The 23,853-nt window shown below is 39.1% G+C and overlaps 1 protein-coding gene and 1 pseudogene across 2 annotated transcripts; one reads left to right on the top strand and one right to left on the bottom strand.

Moving 5' to 3' along the window:
• Nucleotides 1-1,234: 1,234 nt before the first annotated feature.
• LOC107798086 (putative B3 domain-containing protein At4g03170) lies at nt 1,235-2,242 on the top strand (annotated as a pseudogene).
• Nucleotides 2,243-3,174: 932 nt separating this feature from the next.
• LOC107798087 (putative lactoylglutathione lyase, chloroplastic) lies at nt 3,175-9,493 on the bottom strand. Of its 2 annotated transcripts, none has more exons than XM_016621042.2 (9): nt 9,173-9,493; nt 6,971-7,175; nt 6,741-6,865; nt 6,533-6,597; nt 6,141-6,353; nt 5,981-6,028; nt 4,291-4,398; nt 3,795-3,935; nt 3,175-3,687 (listed from the first exon to the last, which is right to left on the bottom strand). In XM_016621042.2, exons 1-9 carry the CDS (start codon nt 9,312-9,314, stop codon nt 3,646-3,648), a joined length of 1,089 nt encoding a protein of 362 aa, XP_016476528.1. In that variant the 5' UTR covers nt 9,315-9,493; the 3' UTR covers nt 3,175-3,645. The 2 variants fall into 2 exon arrangements, with proteins under 2 accessions (XP_016476528.1, XP_016476529.1); XM_016621043.2 differs by having other exon boundaries at nt 6,971-7,172.
• Nucleotides 9,494-23,853: the final 14,360 nt, after the last annotated feature.

The following is a 23,853-nucleotide window of genomic DNA, read 5'->3' as shown; positions in this document are numbered from 1 at the left end:
TAGCTTCTACGAGTAGGCTCCATCACGACCCCCGATGGTGGAAAATCCGGTTCGTGACAGGATATGATCCTAAGTTTTTGTTTTCATTTTTCATCTCCATGTATACACGGACACCCATATCGTTCCTAATTTCCATTGGAGGACAATTCTCGTTGACAATGTATTTGATTTCTATAATTTTTTCGGATGTATCGATCATTAATTGTTGTGCTATTGTGGAAATCAATATACTATAACTCGCATCATCATCGACTACAATGCCATCGACCTGAAATTCTCTAAATCTCCCATAGCTATCCCAACTCTCATTCAATTGAAGCATAATTAGTATTTTGGACATAATTTGAGTTTGTTGTAGAAGAATTGTAGAAGATTTAGGAGTTTTTGATTTGTGAAATCAGAAAAAAGGTTAAACAGAGCCTATCGCAAAAACAGAGTATGGAAATTTTGAAACGAAACCGATGATAATTATGAATGTGCGTGATTTGCGTTGTGGAAGATCTGGAAGAATATTAAATTCCCCAATTTTAGTGCGCCTAATTAAGGAATCCTACAACTACAATTATTCCTTATTTAATGCATTGTATATATTTTGTAGAAATACTATTAGCATGAAGGGTAATATGCAAACTATGAACATATTTGGTAATATAGTTTCCTATATGCTATAGGAACGAAAATTTCCCTAAAAACTTCTCATTAATGGTAGAACTGTAAGTTTAAGCAAAATTGTTACCAAATTTAGAAAGGGGTCATTCTTTTTGGAACGGACCAAAAAGGAGATAGGTTCACATAAACTGGAACAGAGGGAGTATTAGATAGGATACAATTACATAGCGTATTACTATATTATATCTAACTAAAGTAAATTGATTGAACATATATGCATCGTCATCATCATCATCATCATCATCATCATCATCATCATCATCATCATCATTATTATTATTATTATTATTATTATTATTACTACTACTATAAAAGTACATACGTTCAATGCAAAATATCGATGAACTGAATATTTACGTGCAATTATTAACATGCAACACATATTTACAGTAACTAGTAGACATATATATACAAATATGTTTTGATATATATAGTTTGCTGACTACTATTATTTTTGAGAATAACTAAAAATATACATTTCTAAAAAATATTCCACATCCAAGAAGAAAATATAAAAAGCCCATCCGACTCTTTGGGTATCTTCTATCCTGATCATAAAACCCTTTTGGGTAATAGAGAAGCAGTAAAAGTACTACTGCCGTGTAGTTTCTTCCTCTCCAAGAAACTACAATCTCTCTTCCTTTTAATTAGTACTCATCCCTATCAAACTCATTAGAAAAAGAAAAAAAATTCAGAAAAAGGGAAAAAAATCAGAAAAGAAAAAGCTTTCGACTAATTCAGAAATGGTGGAACTAGAAAGAGAAGACATTGCTGCTGCTTTACTTCTTTCTTGGTTGAAATACACTGCTGTTAGTGAGCAAGATGTCCAAAATCTGGCCACCATTTTTTATGAGCAAAGAGTCCAGGAAATTGCAAAAATCAAAAAGAAAAATTTCAAAGCCAATCCCAAAAAAGATTCGAATTTCACCCTCTACATTGACAAATTTACCAAAATTACCCCCAGTTCAGAATTTGAGAGGAATAATTGGTACTATATGTAGTGATCCATTTGAGAAGCAATTGACAAAATCTGATGTTGATGAGCATCAGGGGAGGCTATTATTAAACAATGAAGATGTGAGGAGTAAATTGTTACCATTATTAAATGGTAAAAATGGTGAAAATCTGGCTCATGGTGTAAAAGTTACAACTTTTGATCAATTGTGCAATTCTTATAAGATGAATTTCAAGACTTGGGGAAATTACAGAAGTTATGTTCTTTTAGGAAGTTGGAGACAGTTTGTTAAAGATCATAAGTTGAAGGAAAATGATCATGTTACTGTTTGGATGTTTAGACATAATCAAACTAATAGCCTTTGCTTTGCTATAACTTGGAAAAGAAATTTTAGCAAAGATAGGTAGAGGGGCGGGCCCATTATCCTAAGGTGGGGGACCATTATCCCGAGTTTCGAAGGCTTTTTCGATCCTGAGGTTGACTCCAGATGAATTTCTCGGTCATGTTGAAGTAACTATATAGTAGTATTAGTCTAACAATTGATTAGTCATTAGAGTATTTTAATTTATTAGTTAGTGATTATCTAGAAGGTGGAAGTAATAGTATTATGTTTTTCTGTAGGGGAAGTTCAAATTTTGTTTGGTCCTTTTATGAACAGAAAGGACACATGAATTTTCCCAGTAAATATATATAAGAATAGTTTCTAATATTTATATAAAAGCTCTTAGTTTTGAAACTGTATAAAAGTGAGTTTCAAATTTACAATGCAAGTTTAATTGCAGTTACAATTATCATCTGGTACTCAAGTTGAGAGCTTTCTTCTTTGGAAAGGGCCACATTTGCTCATTACTCTTCCAAATTGAGCTCCATTCTGAGGTTAATTTTAAAGCATTGAAGGGAAGTCTTGGCGTAACTCGTAAAGTTGTTGCCATATGATCAAGAGGTTATGGGTTCGAACCAATGCAGGGTAAGGCTGCATATAATAGACCTTGTGGTCCGGCCCTTCCCCAGAGTTAATTTTAAAGCATTGAAGGGGAGCCTTGACGTAACCGGTAAAGTTGCCTCCATGTGACCAGGAGGTCACGATTTCAAGTTGTGGAAATAGCCACTTGCAGAAATGCAAGGAATGACTACATACAATGAACCCTTATGGTCTAGTCCTTCCCGAACCTCGCACATAGCGAGAGCTCGATGCATGTAAATTTGGACATCTTTTCTTTAAAAAATTGCACATGAAAATCTACCCATTTCACCCTAGGAATCCCTAAGTGACGACGTCAAATATGAGACGATCTGCTAACGACAAGAATATAAGTGAACCAAAAGTGCAACAAAAGGCAAAATTGAACCTATTATAGCAACTTCCCATTTTTTCCAGATTACCAATCAAGCTGATTACAAATGATTTCCTTTAATCGCCTTTACACCATTTGTATTTTGTGCATAGAACTTTTATTTACTATTGAACAAAAACTAAACTTGACCTGTTTATTCATGGCTTCCTCCACTCTTGAATTCTGATTCATGCCCAACTACAAGGAAATCAGATATGGCTTTTATACTGACACTCTTCATATTAGAACAAAATAATTGACCACAATACAATAGTGGAACTTGCAACTGGCAACTGATTGATCCTCAGTACCTATGGTCCAACTAGAAGAAAAGAGTCAAATGAACAATTGAAATTAGGGATTGTACATATTGGAAATAGAGAACTACTAAGTCCTCACTTTGCTAAGTTTTTCTGAACTGATTTCCTAGTTTGCAAAGTTTTCCAGTAAGAAAAGGCAGCAAATTTATTACAAAAAGTAGGTAGATATACGAGTTCATGCTTCTATTCTTTTTATGTTGGTGAAGCAATAACTTCTGTAATTTTATCCACAAAATGCACAATTTTAGGCTCTTTTTCATGGTAGTCCCTTTGTATCGATTCGGTCAAAGGCAAGGAAGTAATTTCGATGAAGCATCAATGTCCTCGAGATGTTCCGTATATGCCTACTCTTTCCTCCAAAAACAGCTTACTCCAATTCCTTGAGAAAATCTACATTGTCAACAAAAACCTGCATGTTTTCCAAAGATGTTATAGACTCACGTATTCAACAACAGTAGAACTTACGACTAGTGAACTAGGGGGAAAAACACATAGTTGTAATGTTAAGAGTATTACCGATTTCCAACCATCAGGATCTAGGCATGCTACAATTTTGGTGCTGATACCAGGTAGAGGTCCTGGTTCCCTCGTAACTTTTCCGCCACACAGTCTTATAGCTTCTGCTGTCTTGTACACATCATCTGTGCCTATAGCTATCTGTTGGCAGAAGTGTAAGTCAGTGAACTTTGGATGGAATGAGTAAGGAATCAAGCTAAATGTCTCGTATACGAAACACAGTAGTTCTTTTTCTTTGTTTCTTTCTGTTTTCATTGATAACAGAAAATATTTGCTCTGAAGGGACGCAAGCTTGGTTGATTCTTGAGTGTACTTTGGTAATAGTATGAAAGATCTAATGACCGTAACTATTTTTTCACGTAAGCCGTTGCAAGCAAATGGTTTTGAAAGGCTTTGGCCATTTTTGGTTATAGGAATTTAACTGGTTCAGATAGTGTGCTACCAATATAACATATGACATGTAAAATAAAGGTGCTACTATTCTATGGAGTGCTACCTGTGCATATGCATTTCCCTTGTCATATTCAGTGACACCATAATTATATGTCAACTCCATCACAGCACTCGTATCTTCTGGACCATATCCCAGCATTGCTATTGTATACTGCAAATTTCAAACAGCTTTATGTAAGACTATTTTATTCAATAATAAACAAAGAAGTTTCCATCGGCTGTCTTCTATATGCATGTTTATTTAGTTTGTTAGAAGTTGCTTCGGATCAAGCTACAAACTTGGTATGTCATGAAATTTGTTGTACGGCTGGTAACAATAAGGCAGTAGCAGTTAGCAACTATCTTTCCTTTCTACAAACACTAGTTAGTAGTTGTTGTTTCAGCTGCTAACCTATTAGAAGTTGCAAATCAACATTTTAACAACTGCAAGGGTAACGGATATGACGATATCACCACAGCGTATTCATGAAACTCAAATCAGATATAAAGCAGCATATTCAGTACTGGCAAAAAATAACATCTATTCCAACATTCCAAAAGCTTGACAGATTCAGAATAGAAAGGTGAAGATCACTAATCTTCAGCCTCATTCTTGGTCACTAATTTATGTTTTCTCACTGAACAAAAGTCACAAGATCAGAACCTTGACATAAAACACTAATATGCCCTCAAGTCCATTTTATATGACGCGGTTTAAGATGTTAATTTGACTTATAATTATATTAGGGACGGTGGAAGAAAAATCTTCAAGCAATGGTTGAATTATTAGTTTGAGAGATAAATGTCACTCAAGTTTACAATTTTAGTAGTTTAATGAAAGTTGTGAAAGTTGTAGAGAAATCGAGTGGTGTCAAACATCGTATAACGTCTCAAAATGAAATGACTGTTATATAAATTGAGATAAAGTGCTCAAAAGAAAAATTATTTTGACTCTTAAAATAGTAAATAAGTCAACTACTTCCATTTTTTAATTTTTTGCATGAAAGTATAACAAAATAAATTCGTCCCTAGTCTCTACAATATAAAAGGTTACATCACAAAAAAGAATATTGAATATAAGAAGTCAGTCAATAGGTAATGATATCAGATCGTGATACAGCCATTGAATTCCTGAAACTTGTCGAAAGGTACAAAAATTTAACATTGCTCTCATCATCAGCGGAACTGTATCAAACCATTTAGGATGTCGGAAAAAAAGAAACTGTCTCTCATAGAATGTGATGCAGGAGCATGAAAGAAAGCAGAGTGCTCATCAACACTTACAAAAGCGGCATAGCAAGGCAGTCAAATTGAAGTACTACTACGAGTAGACTTTGAACCATGCACATTAAAGAATAGCATAAATAGCAGTTTGCACAAACAATTGGCCTAATTGAAGTACTGCTATAAGTAAGTCACAGAAGCCTACATTTTTTTTGCAGGGGGGGGGGGGTCATTTTCATTCTGTCCAGCCACATCTGTAACTACATTTCATAGAACAAAAGGGGAAAAATTTCATCTTTGCTTGAATTGTTTCTTAAGAGAACGCTTGCTTGGGAAAACACCAAAATGTATGGAAATGCATCAGAGAGTAAACCTATCTCCACCGTGCAATATAATTACATATGCATCCCACTAACTTATCTTCTTACTAATATTCCAGGCAAGAGGTATTTAAGCTGCATACACTAGGTCAAACATCCATGATGATTTCATTTGTTATGCCGACTGTTTAAGAAAATCTGCCAACTTACCTTGTATTCCGGGTTGTCACGTGTGCGGAGAAGCTTCATACCATAAGCCTGAAGATAAAATTATGGAAAGTAAGGATTTCCGGCTAATTCAGCCAATAAGAGCACAAGACTAGCAGAAAGTACAATAACAACAATACTTATGAAGTCGTAGTAATCTTACCTTCTCATAAAAATTTATGGCGCGGTCAAGATCTCCGACTCGAAGCATTACTTGGCATAGGGGCTCGGGTGTTGGACCCCTCTCTAAAAGTTCAAACTTGTAACCATCAGGATCTTCAATAAATGCAATAACTGTCTTCCCTCCTTTAACGGGACCTGGTTCCCTGCTTACTTTCCCTCCCTTAGCCTTTACGAGTTCCACTGTCTTTGAAACCTATTGCACAACCCACAACCAGGTAAGTATATAACAGGGTTATGCAAATAATACACCGCAATTTAGCGACCAACGACAAAATGCAGTAACAGTTAAGAAAAGAAAGGGCCTTTCGAGATATACAAAATTATACGTTCTATGTAAAGTTCCTTTCACTCTCTATTTATAAAGACACTTACATCCTCTACAGCAATTCCGAAATGGCCAAACCCAGATCCGATATCATACTTGTCAACTCCATAATCTGACGGTGTCATAAGATGAAAACATTAGATTCTGACAATGTAGAGCTTGTAAAAGAGAAACTTAATTGCAGCCGTAAACATTTGAGTTGTGTGCAGAAAGAAAAGGAAATGGCATACTGATTCGGATAGCAGAGCAACTTACTGTACGTGAGTTCAATCACAAAATGAGAGTCCTCTGGTCCATATCCTAGAAATGCATTTGTGTATCTTTCCTCGGGGATGTCACGCTTTCTCAATAATTTCATCCCTAGGCACTCCGTATAGAATCTGAACACAATTATGGAAGGTTAGAAGAGGGAGTAACAGAGAATAAGATCATGACATTTGAACAGAATAAGATTAGCAAAATATGGAGTGTCAAGATATTTGTACTTTATTGTCTTTTCAAGGTCCCCAACACGGTAAACTACATGGAGCATTCTTCTTTTGTCCTGTTTGACCCACTCTAGGACATTTTCTTGGGTAGTAGTGGTGCTTGCTTGCGCCATATTTCCCGCAGCGCTGACCAACAAACTGCCCCCTTTTTCTCTTAACAGATTAGAAGCTTTAAGGCCAAAAGATTGCAACTGTGGAACTGCTGCAGAACCATCAATAATACCAAGTAAGCAATTCTCTTACCAACTGATGCACACACTAAAATCCTGGGATACAGTAAAGTCTGAAGGTCAACAGACACAAGCAACAATTTCCACCAATAGCATACAAATCGACCACATTCACCGCCGTGTTGGTGAACTATGTTGCCAGGACTCTCCAAAATATTGCCACATGTATCAAATCCTCCAAAAATGCACTACTTTTAGAGGATCCGAAACGCACCCTGCGACATATTTGGAGAGTCCGAGCAACATAGTTGGTGAGCAAATCATAATAGAAAATTGGCGCAAACTATTTGATCATCACTGTTTCAAATTATTGTAAGTTATATCCTTCTTATCCCCCTGAAGACAAAACTCACACTACTCTCAGTGCAAAATACAATTGTAGAGAAAGAGTAAGAGAAGACATCTTAAAACAGAAATACTCCAGCACCAACCTTTTTAATTTACTGCAGCACATGTTTCCATGTTAGACATCATCTACGGGTGGTGATCTTATGGTTAAATGTGCGGTAGTGGCTTTATTAATGCATAGAGAAGCAATCACCCTAACTAACTAAATAACTGCCAAGTTAAGCGAATTGAGGTATATAGAATGATGATAGAAGCGATGATGAAAATTATGCTGTCTGAAACCAGAAAACTTTTAAATGAAAACAACAACAAAGCGAGGAATCCCTTCCACTGAGACTCTAACCCCAGAAAATGGAGCTCTTTTATTAATATAAGAACCAGAGATGAAAGATGTGACTCTTAAATACTAGATCCAAGCCAATGGGAAATAGAAATGTAGTGAACCGCATTAGCTATACATTTTAAAGCATACGACTGGCATAAACGATATAACTACAAGTTTTTATATTTTCTAAAGTAGACTGCATAAAAACGACATTAGCGCTCTAATTTTCTATGAAAATAATAAAATCTTTGCTTCTAGACCAATGAAACTAATAGTAAAGAAGAAGAAAATTCAGCACAAAAGACAGAGATAAACTACTATTTTACGTCAATCAAAGAACATTAACTATCCATATAACAATTTCTTAAGAGTAAATTTGGCCCCTTCAAGAAAGGTTTTCTTACTATCAGAGATACAGACAAGTTCCATCACAGACTAGAGTAGACACATCAGTTATATGCCAAAATCACATTTCCACGTTCCACATACGAACATATAATTTTTTCAAGAGACGATGTTATCAAAGAAAGAAACTTCTACATTAGTAGCATTACAACATTTTCTTTAACCTCCATCCTGCGGTAGCCGAACTAGATACAGCAAAGGGGGTTCAACTGAATCACTTTCGCCGGAAAATTATACTACGCAAATAGGACAAAAATGATTTTTTTTTAGTTAAACATACACTGGTGAATCCACTTAACATAAGAAAAGATCCCAAACTATGACATTCTAGTTTTTTTTTTTTTTTTGAATCCCTTGTATAAATTCCTGGCTCCGCTACTGCCACCCCGGCAGCAAACAATACTTCCTTGTGCATTATTTGTAAATAAGCATATTGCACAAAGAAAAGACCCTTAAAACCATAACTGCATACTGGTAACTCGGTGCACATTCTATACTACAAAAAATACGAAATGGATACACACAAAATTGATCATAAATTGAGAAAAATAAATTAAACCAAACAAACAAGGATTCAATATGAGCAATTAAAAAAAGAATTTAAAGTGGGTACATAAGAAATTGGCCATATACAACAAACCAGTGAAATCTGGACAAAAAAAACTGAATTTTATATACACTGACAGTGTAATATTATTTTACACCAGTCTGAATTTTAACTGTGATAACAGGTTAATTACCATTTTTTAACATATTACCAATTTACTACTAATATTTATCAAGATATTTACATAATAAGTTGACCTGATTGTTTAAACTCAGAAATAAAAAGAAATTTAATAGTATTAAGGGCTGATCGAAAAAAGAAAAACAAAAAGATAGAGAATTTACCGCTACCCAGATGAAAAGAACTGAACTTTCGTTGAGAATTATGAGAAAGAAGCGAAACACAGAATCTTGAGGACCCAGAAAATTTATGAAGAGATGAAAGTGAAGGCCTAATTGAAGAGGCCATTGGTATTATCCTCACCATTTTTATTTAATTTTTTAATGTCAAGCTGCTTTTTTTGCAGCTATTTATGAGACAAATGGCAAAGGCTGAAAATGGGAAAGAGGAAAATGAAGATTTGATTTATGTGGGAGTGAAGTGTGGAGCTAAACTAAAGAGAGAGAATATACAAAAAACAAAGCGTTTGATTAATTTGATGATGAGTAAGGTTGTATGATTGCGATGGAGAAGAGACACGAGACTTCACCTCTTCTTGGGCTTTTGATTTCAAGAATAAAATAGGAATCTTTACGTAAATAGCCGGTCATATTTATTGTTTAATTTTTTAGTAAATATACATAGATTATACATTGATCATATATAACTATACACATATAATACATAAATTATACATATATTATATCTCTACCGGCTATTTTTAGTTTAAGTGGTTAAGCGAGCGGCTATGTGGATTAATTTTTTAGTATTAGATTTAACTAAATAGCCGCCCACCTAATCACTCAAACTAAAAGTAACATGTGAATATATAATTTATTATGTATAATTCGTGCATCACATGTGTATAAATGTATGTAATCATTGAGTAATTTATATATACCGACTAAAAATGTAAACAGTAAAGCTAGCCGGCTATTTGTGTTAAAAGAGAGAGATGGGCTATCATGACCCGAATAGCACAAAAGAAGTATTGGCCCGCTCAAATTAAAAATAGCTGGCGATTGCATAATATGCATATATTATTGTATGTAATACATATGATCGTGTATAATCTATGTATACTGACTAGAAAAAATAAGCAGTAAATATTATTGGCTATTTGTGTAAAGATCCCCTATCATAAATCATGAATTTTTGGTTGGCTTAACTATTTAACCAAGATGTACAACTCTCTAAAGCATGTGTAATTGAGAGGTTCGAAATATCAATGTTTTGTTATAGTCAAGTGAAGATTATCGAATAAGTTTCAAACCTGTTTACTTTACACTTATTGAGATTGAGAGTCAAAGAACTACTGAAAACTTCGAAACGAGGTGTCTTGCAGGATTAAGCCTACATAAGGAAAAATGAGTTTGGACAGAGCAAGAATCAAGGAGACTTGATCATTTGATGGAAATATATAAAAAGGAGATTTGATTTTTATACACAGCAAATATTATTTACTTATATGACTATTGAATTTTGTATGATCATTTTTTTCTATTTAACCGAGTGAATATTAAAGATCATTTCCTAAAAATAGGACTAACAATGGAAGAGTACTAATAAATGAACCGTGGACCTATTTGTTTTACAAATTCAACCTAACTTAAACTGGTCATTTCGTTGTTAATTTAAGATAGGATTAGCTACTACTCTTTCAAAAATGGGATAAACATATGATACACGTCATAATACATGCAAGAAAAATAAAATAAAAAAAAGAGACAAGTCTCCACCTAGCTAACTAGCTAAGGAAGCCAAGTGCCCCTAACATATTTACTCGCTATACTCATGAATTGACACCTCGTCCGCCTAGATCGTCATAGGACTCATTGTGTCACACCCAAAATTTACATGTTGTGATGGTGGCTATCTTAATATTAGGTAAACCGATAACCTCAATAAAACACCGTAATCTTTTAAGTTTGAAAATATAATATTTAAAGTCAACATGAAAATCTCACAAATACTGATATAAAACACTCCAAAAAATTTCGGTGTCACTGAGTACATTAGCATCTAAATTAACATAGTCTGGCTGATAAACCACTGTTTGAAAAAATAGAACAGTACAAACAACTGAAAGAAAAGATAGTTAAGGTGTGCGAACACCAAGCATCTACCTCGATGTTTACCTTGAAAATGGTAATTACAATTGAATTTGATTTTGTGGTTCTAAAAATACGTGTTTAATGCTAGCTGTTAAGCGATAGATGCTAAGTGTGAGTTAGGAAAGTGAGATAAGAGCTTGAAGACAATATGTTATGCAAACCGAATGGCCGTGAATCGGGGTCTCGAGCTAGCCTACGCTGGGCCTCGAGGTCGATCTAAAGTGCTAGGCTGGGGATGGTCGAGTTGTGCCTCGAGCCTTTTGGGGACGGGCCACGGAGTTTCATAATGATCGTAAAATCGGACTCTTCAATTTTAGTCGTATACATATAGTCTCCACGTTTCTTAGAGTGAAAATGATAAGAAACGGTCTTGAACTCTTGCCGCTTCGACACTTCTATCATGACGTCAGTTATGCTATATCAAGCGACTGATGTGACAAAAGCATATCTAAAGGTCACGTCCATACAACCCTTGAAAAGTCTTTGAATTGATTACCCCGGTTGGCTATCTTTTGGCCCGTTCCAACGTACATGATGGCCTCTATAAATACTTTTTCCTTCACCCCTTGTTTTCCACTATATTATCAAGCCTTCAAAAAAGTTCTTCTTACTTCTCTCTTGTGTCCTTTCTCTGATCACAATCTCTTCTTTCCTCTGAAATCTTTTAACAAGAATGGCGAAGAATTTCACCTATGTCCCTCAGAAAGATGTGCCTTCCCTTTCTTCACGCTCGTCTAAGGGCAAGGCAACAGTACCCCCTCATCTTGAGGAATGCATCCCAGGACCCTGCAAAACGACCTTCGATTTCAAGGTCGACAAGCCTTCTTCGAAGCCGGAAGGATGTGAACCCATGTCCCGATATATTAGTTTAGTAGTAGACGCCGAGAAGGTAAAGATTGACTGCCGCTGGGAGGACGTGGTGCTGGTGGAGATTCCTTCCCGGGGGGAGGACATACATACAAGGCCAGCTTCCTTAGTATGTATACATATCCTTTACTCTTGGCCTGGTGGATCCGTCCTCACCTTCAATAGACCCCGTGATCCTCGACTTCTGCGAAAGATATCGAGTGACTCTCGACCAGATTTATTCATCATTTTGGCGTATTATTTACATGATCAGATATTTTGCGAATATGATTAAGGGGATGCCCTTCACCCTCCTCCACCCGATCAGAATGTACAGTCCCTGACTCTTTCATGGGGGCTAATTAAGCTCTAATGTCGGGCCTCGAAAGCCTTTTTTTCTTGTACTGACGAGTTTAGGAACAGAGAGTGGACGAGCTGTTTTGTACGAGTTAGGACCTCGGACCTGATTCTAGTGGAGAAGATGTCGTTCCCTGAAAGGTGGAACACGAAACGTAAGTGGGTACGCTAATTAAGTATTCTCTTTTCTTTTTGGATCAATCTCCCCATGAACTGACTTCCTCCGCTGATACAGCTGCCGTGATGTACCCTAGCGCGGTTAAGGATCTATCGGGCTAGGTTAGCCAGCTAGATTCGACTTGCCCCTATGTTGATAGCGTGTGGCGTGATCTGTCTAGGTCTCGATGGTAGGCCAAGGACCACTGTAAGCCTTCACTTCTGTTGTAATTGAATATCTCAAAAGAACTATCACTGATTGCGCCCTTATTCCCTGTGTTTACATTTTGCATTTTCGGAGGTCTGGGTGAGGCCTCCATGATGAGAGACACATCGCCTGGGGAAGTAGATACCCCGAAACCTGACAAAGAGAAGAAAAGCGAAAGAAATCATCGACTGAGTCTTCGAAATCCAAGAAGGCCAAAGTGGAAGAACCTAAGGTTGATTCAGCAGCCTTAACTCCTGAACTATCGGGGAGTCCCCGAGCTGAAGGCGAGGAGAAAGATGATTCCTCGGTAGCACCCGAGGGAGGAGAAAACCTAACCGTCGCATATGTTGCTGAGCTGGTGGCTTCTAAATCGGAACTCGATGTTGTTGTTGTCCTACTTTGGGCTGAAGAGGCCTTCGAGGGTGTATCGGGTAATATCCCCGGGCTAGTTGACGGTCAAAATATTCCTCGAGCTGAGGTGCATTCGATAGGCAGTCCGGAGGAACCTAGTTCTGAAGCTCTCCAGAAACAAGAGACAGCCCCGATTGATCCAGTTTGGGTTATTGAAGTGAGCAATTCCCCTCCAAGACCGACTTTTCCTCCGAGGGACATACAGGATGCCCAAAATAAAGAGTCTTTCGATGTGGGAGCGCCCGCCGGAGATAAAGATGCATTTGAAAGGCTTTTTGCTGCGCCCGAGGAAAACCCTGAACTTGATGCCTCGCTTATTTTCAGTGAGATCGACAGGCTCTGTGAGCAGGTAATTTTTTGTGAATTCTGCTCGGCGCCCTGATCTTCGGCTTCCTAACTTTGTTTCTTTCATGGTTACAGGCCAAGGTGCTTTATAATCAGACCTTTGCCAGGTTTCAAGCCGAGTTGACTCGCTACGAGAGTGAGCGCAGGAAACTCACCTTGGAAGCTAACGAGCTTAGAGCTCTTTTTACCAAGAAGGATGAGGAATTCCGTGGCCTTCGAGATTGTATAGAGGCGGCGTCCCGAGAGAAGACTCACCTCACCGAGCAGGTTATATAGTTTTTGTTTGCTTTTGTTTAAATGCTTACCCGACTTTAGTGTTTTAACACCTTCGGGCTGATCTTTACAGCTTGAGAAGAAAGATGTCCTGATGAGGGAGGAGCTCCAAGCCAGAGACTCTGAGATTCTCGAACTCAAATGGCACGTGAGTGAGAAAGCCGTTGAGAGAGATACCCTCCAGGGGAAGGTGGTCTCAGTTGATCATCAACTTCATGATGCGAGGGCGAAGAGTAATAAGTATAAAGATCTTCACACTGAGTTGGTTGCCGCACTATCTAGGGTCAAGGCTGAAGCCGAGACGCTCGTATCCTTATACAAAGAGGATGTTGCTACTGCAAATGCTCGGGCCAGGAATGTCCGAGGAGGTCGAGCTATAATTGACCCAAACGTGGAGCATGTACGGTTAGAATCTCGTAGGCAGGCTCTCGAGGATATACATGCATGGGGTATCGATTTATATGCTGATATCGAGAGAGTGAAGACCCTAGAAGAGGAGGTTGCGACCCTACTTACTTCTGAAGGTGATTCGAGCAGTAGCTCAGAAGATGATGAAGATGAAGGCGAAATCCTCGAAGGGGAAGAGGACGTTGAAGACCCGAGGGCCGCGGCCAGAGCTGTTGAAGGAATAACCTTCGAGGGAGCCATCGAAGGCACAACCCCGGTGGTAGATTAGGGTTTTATATGCTCTCTTCCCTTGTAAGGGCTTTAGGCATAGGCCTGATAAATGCACCTTTGTGGACTTTCAATATATATGTAAAATGCCTTTCATTTTTCATTATTTCTCATTTTTCCTTTTCTTTTTAGGAATAAACTGTGATGCTTGTTGACAATTGGTCCGAAATTGTGGACCTCAAATTAAACCCTTAAGTTCTTGCTATTGCCGAACGATATGTAACAGTCAAAAGTTGACTGTTTGGGGTTTAGTCCCTGAGTCAAGTTTCGATTTGAGTCATCGACCTTTAGTTTTGAAAGTCGGCTCTGAGGCTTAGGCTCTTACGTATTGGGTCGGTACGACCTCTAATATAGGTTGGTGCTTAGGCTCTTACGCGTTGGGTCAGTTACGACCTCTAATATAGGCTGGAGCTTAGCTCTTATGCGTTGGGTTGGCACGACCTCTAATATAGGCTTTATTTTTCCCTCGTTAAAGACTTTTTGAAGTTTTTGTGTTCACCTGACTCTTCGACAGTTCGATAAGAACCTCGATTGTGAGTCAAAATGATAAATCAACACCTCGGGAGGTTTTGCTCGATGACTGAATTGTTTCAATGCATTTTCATTGTTTGGAGTTGACATGATCGAAGCTCTTTTACTTATGCCAAGGGTAGCCTGATTAACCAGTTATTTTTGAAGTAATTGAAGGCCTGTGATTTTATGGCGACGGTCGGGCGTCCCCGAGTTGTGTTCCGAAGCCTTGTGACCGTAGTCATTGTATTTGGTCGTAGACTTTTAGTCCCTGAGTGAGGTATCCTCGGTGTCTATATCGAGGGTATGCCTTTTTAGGGGTCTTACAAGTTCAAATATATAGCCTTGACTTTAAGATCAAGATTATGCCTTTTGTAAGGTCTTATAAATTTGAACATGCCTTACCTGAGGTCTTACAGATAGGTTACTTTGCACAAGTACAATTAATACCTTGCTTGAGGTCTTACAGATTTGATATTTCCTAATGGAGGTCTTATGATCTCGAGGTTGCCTTATGGAGGTCTTACACTATCGATAATGCTTCATGGAGGTCTTACATTTTCTAGCATTGCCACATGGAGGGCTTTCGGGATCGAGGTCGCCCACTTGGGGTCATATGGCCTTGAGTTTTTGATAGCTTGATGGGGTGACAGCCGGCGACAGTCCCCGATACATCAAAAGTTTTTGGCTCAGGAGCCGTTCCTTGTAAACTTGATATTGCCTCATCGAGGGCTTATGAGCCCGAGGTTTCCGAGTGTTCGGGAAATTTCTGGCCCTAGAGCCGTTTCTTGTAAAAATAGCAAACTTTTTTTGAAGAGCAAAGTGTTTTGATGGAAAAATTATTCCTTGATTACTTGGCATAAGTATACATAGTTTTCGCCATCAAGGGTTCGATTATTCTATGCGGACACGGTTCATTTGACTGTTTGGCCCAATACATCATCTTCCTATCGAGACCTTCTTTGGCTTATTTTGATCTTTCCGATGAGGCAATCTCCCGGGGGGAAGATGCCGTTGAATACTCGTTGAGTCCTCCTTAGGTAGCATATAGATGTAACCTCGTTAAAAACCTTGCCGGTAAAATCCTTTTTGGGATAAAATTCGATCGAAGGAAAAGAGTGCAATGCATGTTTTAAAACCCAAGGTATTTGATTCAGAGGATACTTCGGTGTCTTTCATTAGACACCTTAGCAGTAATAGAGTTTGAGCATTGATATGTTCCAATTTCTTGGAAGCTGTTCGCCTTCTATGGTACCAAGCTTGTAGGACCCTTTGCCGATCACTCCGAGGACGCGGTATGGTCCTTCTCAGCTCGGGCCTAGCTTCCCTTCATTAGGGTTTCGAGTGTTTAGGGTGACTTTCCTTAAGACTAAGTCCCCGACTCCGAAATGTCGGAGATTTGTTCTCCTGTTATAGTACCTTACGATTCTTTCTTTTTGGGAGGCCATTCGGATCAATGAAGCTTCTCTCTTTTCATCTACTAGTTCGAGGGCTGCAGTCATGGCCTCGTTGTTTGAGCTCTCGGTGCCATATCGAAATCTGGAGCTTGGATCGCCAACCTCGACTAGTATCAAAGCCTCAACGCCATACACCAGAGAGAAAGGCGTCTCTCCTGTGCTCGATTTTGGAGTTGTTCAATATGCCCATAGCACCTCGGGCAAGATTTCTCTCCATTTTCCTTTCACATTTTCTAACTTCTTTTTTAAGTTTTGAATGATAGTCTTGTTTGTAGACTCGGTCTGACCGTTTACACATGGGTGGTAGTGTGTTGATATGATCCTTTTGATTTTATGGTCCTCGAGAAACTTTGTTACTTTGCTTCCGATGAACTACTTCCCATTATCATATGTTATCTCGAAAGGAATCCTGAATTGACACATGATATGGTACTAGTTAAAGTTAATGACTTCTTTTTCTCTTATCTTCTCGAAGGCTTGCGCTTCAGTCATAAATAAAATAAATCTAGATTTACCTAGTGCCGTTGGTAGGGGTCCGATGATGTCCATCCCCCACTTCATGAATGACCATGGCGACAAGAATGAATGTAGCTGTTCACTGGGTAGTGAAAAATTGGTGCAAATCTCTGTCATTTTTCGCATTTCGGACAAATTCTTTGGTGTCCTTTTCCATGTTGTCCCAATAGTAGCCTGCTTTGATCACCTTTTAGACTAAGGAATCGGTCCCGGAGTGATTTCCGCAGGTACCCTTGTGGATTTCTTGGAGCACGTAATCTGTGTCCCCGGATCCCAGGCATACTGCTAGGGGCCCATCAAGGGTTCTTTTGTATAGAGTTCTATTTTCGTCGAGCGAGAATCTGACTCGTTTGGTTTGCAGGGCCCTCGACTCTTTTGTGTCTGTGGGTGTCGTCCCACTTTCCAAATAATTAATATATTTATTTCTCCAATCCCATATCAAGCGAGTGGAGTTGATCTCGGCATGACCTTCTTCGATTACTGATTTGGATAGCTAAACAACAGCCTCGGGGAGTATGTCATCTTCCTCAACAGATGATCCCAGGTTTGCGAGGGCATCGACCTCGCTATTCTGCTCTCGAGGTATGTGGACCAGAGTCCATTCTTTGAAGCGGTGCAATGTGACTTGAATTTTGTCTAAGTATCTTTGCATCATGTCTTCTTGAACCTTGAAGTTCCCATTTACCTGATTTACCATCAGGAGGGAATCACATTTTGCTTCGATGACTTCTGCTCCTAGGCCTTTGGCCAATTCCAGACCTGAAATAATAGCCTCTTACTCAACTTTGTTGTTAGTCAACTTTGCAATTTTTATAGATTGTCTAATCATGCCGCCTGTAGGTGGCTTCAAAACTATGCCGAGCCCGGACCCTTTCACGTTCGAGGCTCCGTTAGTGAACAAGGTCCATACCTCCGAAAATGTGCCTGTTTTTATTAGAAGTTCTTTTTATACCTCGGGTATGAGAGAGGGCGTAAAGTCGGCAACAAAATCCACCAGAATTTGGGACTTGATAACCGTTCGGGGTTGATACTCGATATCGTACCCCCCGAGTTCAATGGCCCATTTGGCCAGTCGGCCCGATAATTTGGGCTTATGCAATATTCTCTGAAGAGGATATATTGTTAAAACACAAATATAATGGCATTGAAAATAAGGCTTTAATTTTCGAGATGCGCTTATCAATGCAAGAGCTAATTTTTCTAGGTGCGGATACTTGGTTTCGGCATCTCCCAGGGTCCGATTTGCATAATAAACAGGGAATTGCGTACCTTGTTCTTCTCGAACCAGCACTCCACTTACCTCTACCTCGGATACGGCTAGGTACAAATATAACATTTCATCCTCATTTGGGGTGTGGAGTAAAGGTGGGCTTGTCAAATATCGCTTCAACTCCTCTAAGGCACGTTGGCATTCTGGAGTCCATCCAAAGCTGTTTTTCTTTTTGAGTAAGGAGAAGAAACGAAGACTCCTATCTGATGACCTTAATATGAATCAGCCCAAGGCTGTTATCTGCCTGGTCAGCCATTGCACGACCTTCACATTGTTTACCACCGTCATTTCTTCAATGGCTCTGATTTTTTCGGGGTTGATCACAATCCCCCTGTTTGACACCATGAAGCCTAAGAATTTTCCTGAACCCACTCTGAAGGCATATTTCTCGGGATTGAGTTTCATGTTATAGCTTCTGAGGATGTCAAATGTCTCCAGCAAATGAGTCAAATGGTCCTCTGTGTGTAGGGACTTAACTAGTATATCATCAATGTAAGATTCCATGGATTTGCTTATTTTATGTTCGAACATTTTATTAACTAGGCGTTGGTATGTGGCTCCCACATTTTTACGTACCGTACTTTGTGATGAACGAAGTCTTTTCCCTATCCTCGGGGTTCATCTGAATTTGATTATACCCCGAGTAGGCGTAGAGAAAGGTGAGGATCTCGTGGACGGTCGTGGCATCAATTAAGCGATCGATGTTGGGCAACGGGAATGAATCTTTGGGGCACGCTATATTTATGTCTTTATAATCTACGCACATTCTTAGCTAATTCCCCTTTTTTGGAACTACCACCACATTGGCCAACTATTCGGGATATTTTACCTCCCTAATAGACCCTATTTTGAGGAGTTTTGTTACCTAGTCCTTCATAAACACGTGTTTTATCTCGGACTGAGGTATCCTTTTTTGCTCACCGGTTTGAACCTGGGTTCGACACTTAGTCGATGGGTGGTTATTTTCGGCGGGATCCCTGTCATATCTAAATGGAACCAAGCAAAGCAATCGATGTTATTAATAAGAAATTGAATGAGTTTTTTCTTGAGTTTGGGTGTTAATCCCGTTCCTAGTACCTTCCGATTTGGGAGATGCTCGATCAAAATAGCTTGCTCCAGTTCTTCAATTGTTTATTTGTTGCATCCGATTCTTCAGGGGCAACGAAGGTTCGAGGAGCGAGGAAGTCTTCTTCGTCGTCCTCGGGGGTCTGTTTGCCCTTCGGCTCCTTCGATGTGGAGGGTATGGAAGTTGGTGCCTCCCTGTGAACCACAAATATTTCCTTCGCCGCATGTTGTTCTCCATATACCTTTTTTATACCGTTTTTTGTTGGAAACTTCATCATCTGATGAAGAGTTGACGGTACTGCCCTCATGTTGTGTATCCATGGCCTCCCAAGCAATACATTATACCTCATGTCACCTTCAATGACATGAAATTTTGTATTTTGAACTGCACCTGACATGTTGATCGGGAGGGTGATCTCCCCCTTCGTTGCTTCGCCGGCCATGTTGAAGTCGTTGAGGACTCGGGAGGTAGGTATGATCTGATCGAGCAGTCCAAGTTGTTCTACCACCTTCGACCTGATTACGTGGGCCGAGCTACCTGGATCCACGAGTACGCATTTAATTTGAATGTTATTCAAGAGAAATGAAATTACCAACACATCGTTATGTGGATGAGACAAGGTCTCGAAATCCTCTTCACTGAATGCAAGGATGTCCTCGGGCATGTGACCCCGAATTCGCCCTTGTATTGCAGCGGAAACTTTTATTCGCTTGATCACGGGTCCTTGTGGAACGTCGGTGATCGATGTCAACCCTATACCACTATAAAGTGGCCAGATTGGTTAAAACAGCTTTTACCCGAGATAGTCGGGATCGAATCCATAGGGAGCTAGAATTGGTTGGGATTTGGTTTCCTATCTAAATTAGCAATGCGTAGTGCTCTTAATTACACTTCTAATCATATTTGTTGTTTGTTACTTATAATATTATGCTAAAAATATGCTAAATTAAACTAAGAGATAATGTTTGAAGGGTTTTCTAAATGGATAACGAGGCACTAAGAAAGTGACTTTCTCCTAGGTGAATATTTGATGGATTCTAATGCTTAAGGCAAAGATGTTGTGTTGGGGATTGTGATATAACCAATGCACGAAACTACTCACCCTACACCTCTCGGTAGCTTGAGTGACTTTACCTAATTGACTTTCTCAAGACCAATTGGGTGTCAAGATTTGTGCAAGCAATATAGGTTCAATCCGGGTATTACTATCTCTAGGTTTAATCCTTTAATTGGGGCTATCAATCTCTTGAATACAGCCCAATTCCTTGTTGGACTAATTTCCCTAAACTCAAACCCTCTTTCTCAAGAAGAGCCCAAGTCAAAAAGGCACAAATTAGTGTTTGCAACTACTAATTCAACATAAAAAACACAAATTAGTCCAAATATCAACCACCCATAAACATCTAAATATTAAAACACAAGACCCATCAAATACCCACACTAGGGTTGAGCCACTACCCTAGCTAATGAGTCTATCTACTCATAATAATGGGAGAAAATATGTAATTAGATGAAGAATAACCCATAAAGTATGATTACAAACTAAGAATTGAAAATTCAGTGTTAAACAAGCTACAAATTACTCAAAATAGACTAAAATTGTAGTTCATGTGCTCTGCTAGAATAAAGATACCCTAAAAATCTGAAAAGTAGTATTTATACAAGGCCAAATTTTCTGGACAAAAATACCCATGCGGAGGTAATGCAGACCACGAAAAATGCACCGTGGTCACAATGAGGCTTTTTGGCTTGACTTTTTAGGTCTCTAAATCTGGTCACCGCGGACCGCGAAAAATGCACCACGGTCGCGGTGGCTTCACTGCGGTACGCACAAAATGGATTACGGCCGCAGTGTCTTCCAACTTCTAAATACCCAACTCTCTGAATCTCTTCACCGCAGACCACATTAAATGGATTGCGGCCGCGGTGAGGCTACTGCGGTCCATACAAAATGGATTGCGACCGCAGTGCTTGAGCTTCCAATATCTGCACTTCTCTGAATCTCCTCACCGCGGACCGCACTAAATAGATTGCAGCCACGGTGTATCTATTGTAGTTGTGCTTTGACTTGTTCTTGGTACTTGTGCAGGTTTCACTCCTTTTGAGCTGGTTTTTGACCTCTTGTCACTTTCTTGACCAAACCCTGCAAACAAGTACAACATGTAGGCCTTTGAGACTATTTGTATACATTTTTAATCAAAACTCAAGTAAAAAGGAGTGTAAAATGAACTAGAATCCCTAGTTATAAACTCCCCCAAACTTAAGTTTTTGCTTGTCCTCAAGCAAATAAAATAAGTCCCACTTCCTTGAGAATACAACCAAGAAAATCCAGCTGACCTAAAGTGACCTCATCTAGCATCAATTGGGACTAACAATTGCCCTCAATTCAAATGAATCATTCACAACATTCAACCCTTTAAACACCATGGTTTTAGTGCGACACAAAAGCATCAAGAATTGGCTCAACTCATCAATGAAACTCTTTCTACCACTTTGGTCATTATGGAACCCAAACTCATACTCATCACTCTCCTTTAAGCATAAGCTCGCTTTTTAATAGTAGCACTCAAAACAAGGATTGTGGAAACACACTCATCTCTCTCAAAGAAAGGTCACAAGTCCGGCTCTAAGTGCCATAAGCTTGCCCCTTATGTGAGTCACCACTAATGTAAGCTTCATTCAACTCAAGATCATATAGGACTTTTGTGGAGATATAGTGAAGGCTTTTGGTTCATGGTAGGAAATATTTGGTCTAAGTAGGTTCCATCTTCCCTTAAGCACTTCATTGGATTCATTTGGCACACATTCTTTTGACTTTTTAAGTCATTTACTTCTTTCTTAGGGGTTAGAGAGACACATTGTCGCTCTTTCTTGTTCATTTCAAATCTTTTTCTCCTTTCTAACTTTCCATGCCTTTCATCAATTTACTTTTATTGAATCTTTTCATTTCTTCTATATTTTTTTTTACTTTTTGATTTTTCTTTTCTTTTTTCTTTCTGCCTTTCCTTTTCTTCGCTTTTATACCTTTTACCACTTTGTTGCATTCCTGTCCCTCCCCCCCAAACTTATATTTTTTCTTTGTGCTAAGGAAAGATCGGATGCCAAGAGAGGGTCTTTTTAGAACGGGTAAAGGCTTGTATCATGGTCTTTGAAGAAAAAAGGGTTATGGCTCAAAAGGGGTTGACTAGGGAGATTATCATTGGTAGGCTATGGATGTTTTCAAGATAAAATTCGGATCAAGGAGAGCCTATATTCACTTCTCAAGTCAAACTACACTTAGGATTTTGCCTAGACAAACATTCAGGGCAAGTTCTAGAATCGATGGCATATGACTTGGACTTGCAATTCGAATTCTCACCACACAAGCTCTAAGATTGATAAAGAGAGAATTGGGGGCCCACAACAACCTTAGCTAGGATTTGAGCAACACACATGGTCCCAAAAAACCACTTGATGATTGTCGGCCAACACAAGAGTCTCAAGGTCACAACTGTTGCCATCCTATACATACCAATTTGTTTTGACCATAAAATCAAAGGCAAATGTGTTAGGCCCAAGTGAAGCTTTGCCTGAGGTATTATTACTCATTAGCTACTATTTACACAAAAAGAAAAAGGAAATGGACTCAAACCCTTAAGAAGGTTGTCATGCCATCCATCATCGGGAAGAGCCACCCGGTTCACACAAATTCTACCTTTGGAAAGAACCATGACATTAAGAAAATCAAAGGCTTATTGAACACAAAACTCAAAATAAGAAGCTATGAAAGAAAAAATGCGGAAAGTAAAATGAATATGTACAAGAGGGGATTTAGATGAGTATACATAAGAGGGAATGAATGTATACATCAGAAAGTAACTTATATACAAACCTAAGTTGCAAAATAGGAAAAGTGAAATAAACTGGTAAAATTATGTACATACCAAAAGTATAAATCAAAGCATAATAAAAGGAAAATAGTATCATATTTACAACACCAGATCATCAAAATAGGGTTACCCCCTCAAATGAAAGCTAGCATTGTCCTCAATGCTAACTAACCAAAAATAGCCCAAAATAAGATAGAGAGTAAAGAAAACTCCCTATTGGCCATCCGTCTACATCGGATCATGAGCCGGGGTCCTCAGACTACTTAGGAACCTGTGACTGGATCCCTGTAACCTGTGTCTGCACTAGGACCTGAGCCTGCACTGGAACCTGGGGCTGGCTAGAGGAACCTTCTTGAGGCTCAGCCAACTCGATCACTGCATTATTAGTACGGGGAATCACCCTTCTCCTCTTTGGTGCCCTCTCTACATCCTGCTCCTGCTCAGGCTGGACTGCTGGGGTCGGATCATGCAATAATAGCTCCAAGGGCAAGTGATCAGCAGCCTTCATTTTCTCCACTTCCACCCTCAACTCCTTCACTAAATCCTTTAATGCCCGAGTCTTTCTCAACTTCTTAGTTTCCTTTGCCAACTCCTTCAATGCTTTCCCATGAGAATCTACAGCCGTCAATATCAATTGTTGGTTCTCCAGGAGCTTCTTCTGGTTGTCCAGAAGCTCCTTGAGAGTATCCTCCACTGACTGTAGAACTTGTGGCTGAGGGGGTGCAGACTAGGCTGCCACTGAGGTGGAAAGCACATACAGCTTAAAAGCGGCTGCCTGCATCCAGTTGTTGAT

Source organism: Nicotiana tabacum, chromosome 8 (assembly GCF_000715075.1).
Source record: "Nicotiana tabacum cultivar K326 chromosome 8, ASM71507v2, whole genome shotgun sequence".
NCBI classification, from domain to species: domain Eukaryota; kingdom Viridiplantae; phylum Streptophyta; class Magnoliopsida; order Solanales; family Solanaceae; genus Nicotiana; species Nicotiana tabacum.
The sequence above is the reverse complement of the archived record's forward strand: the minus strand, read 5'-3'. Positions and strand labels throughout refer to the sequence as shown.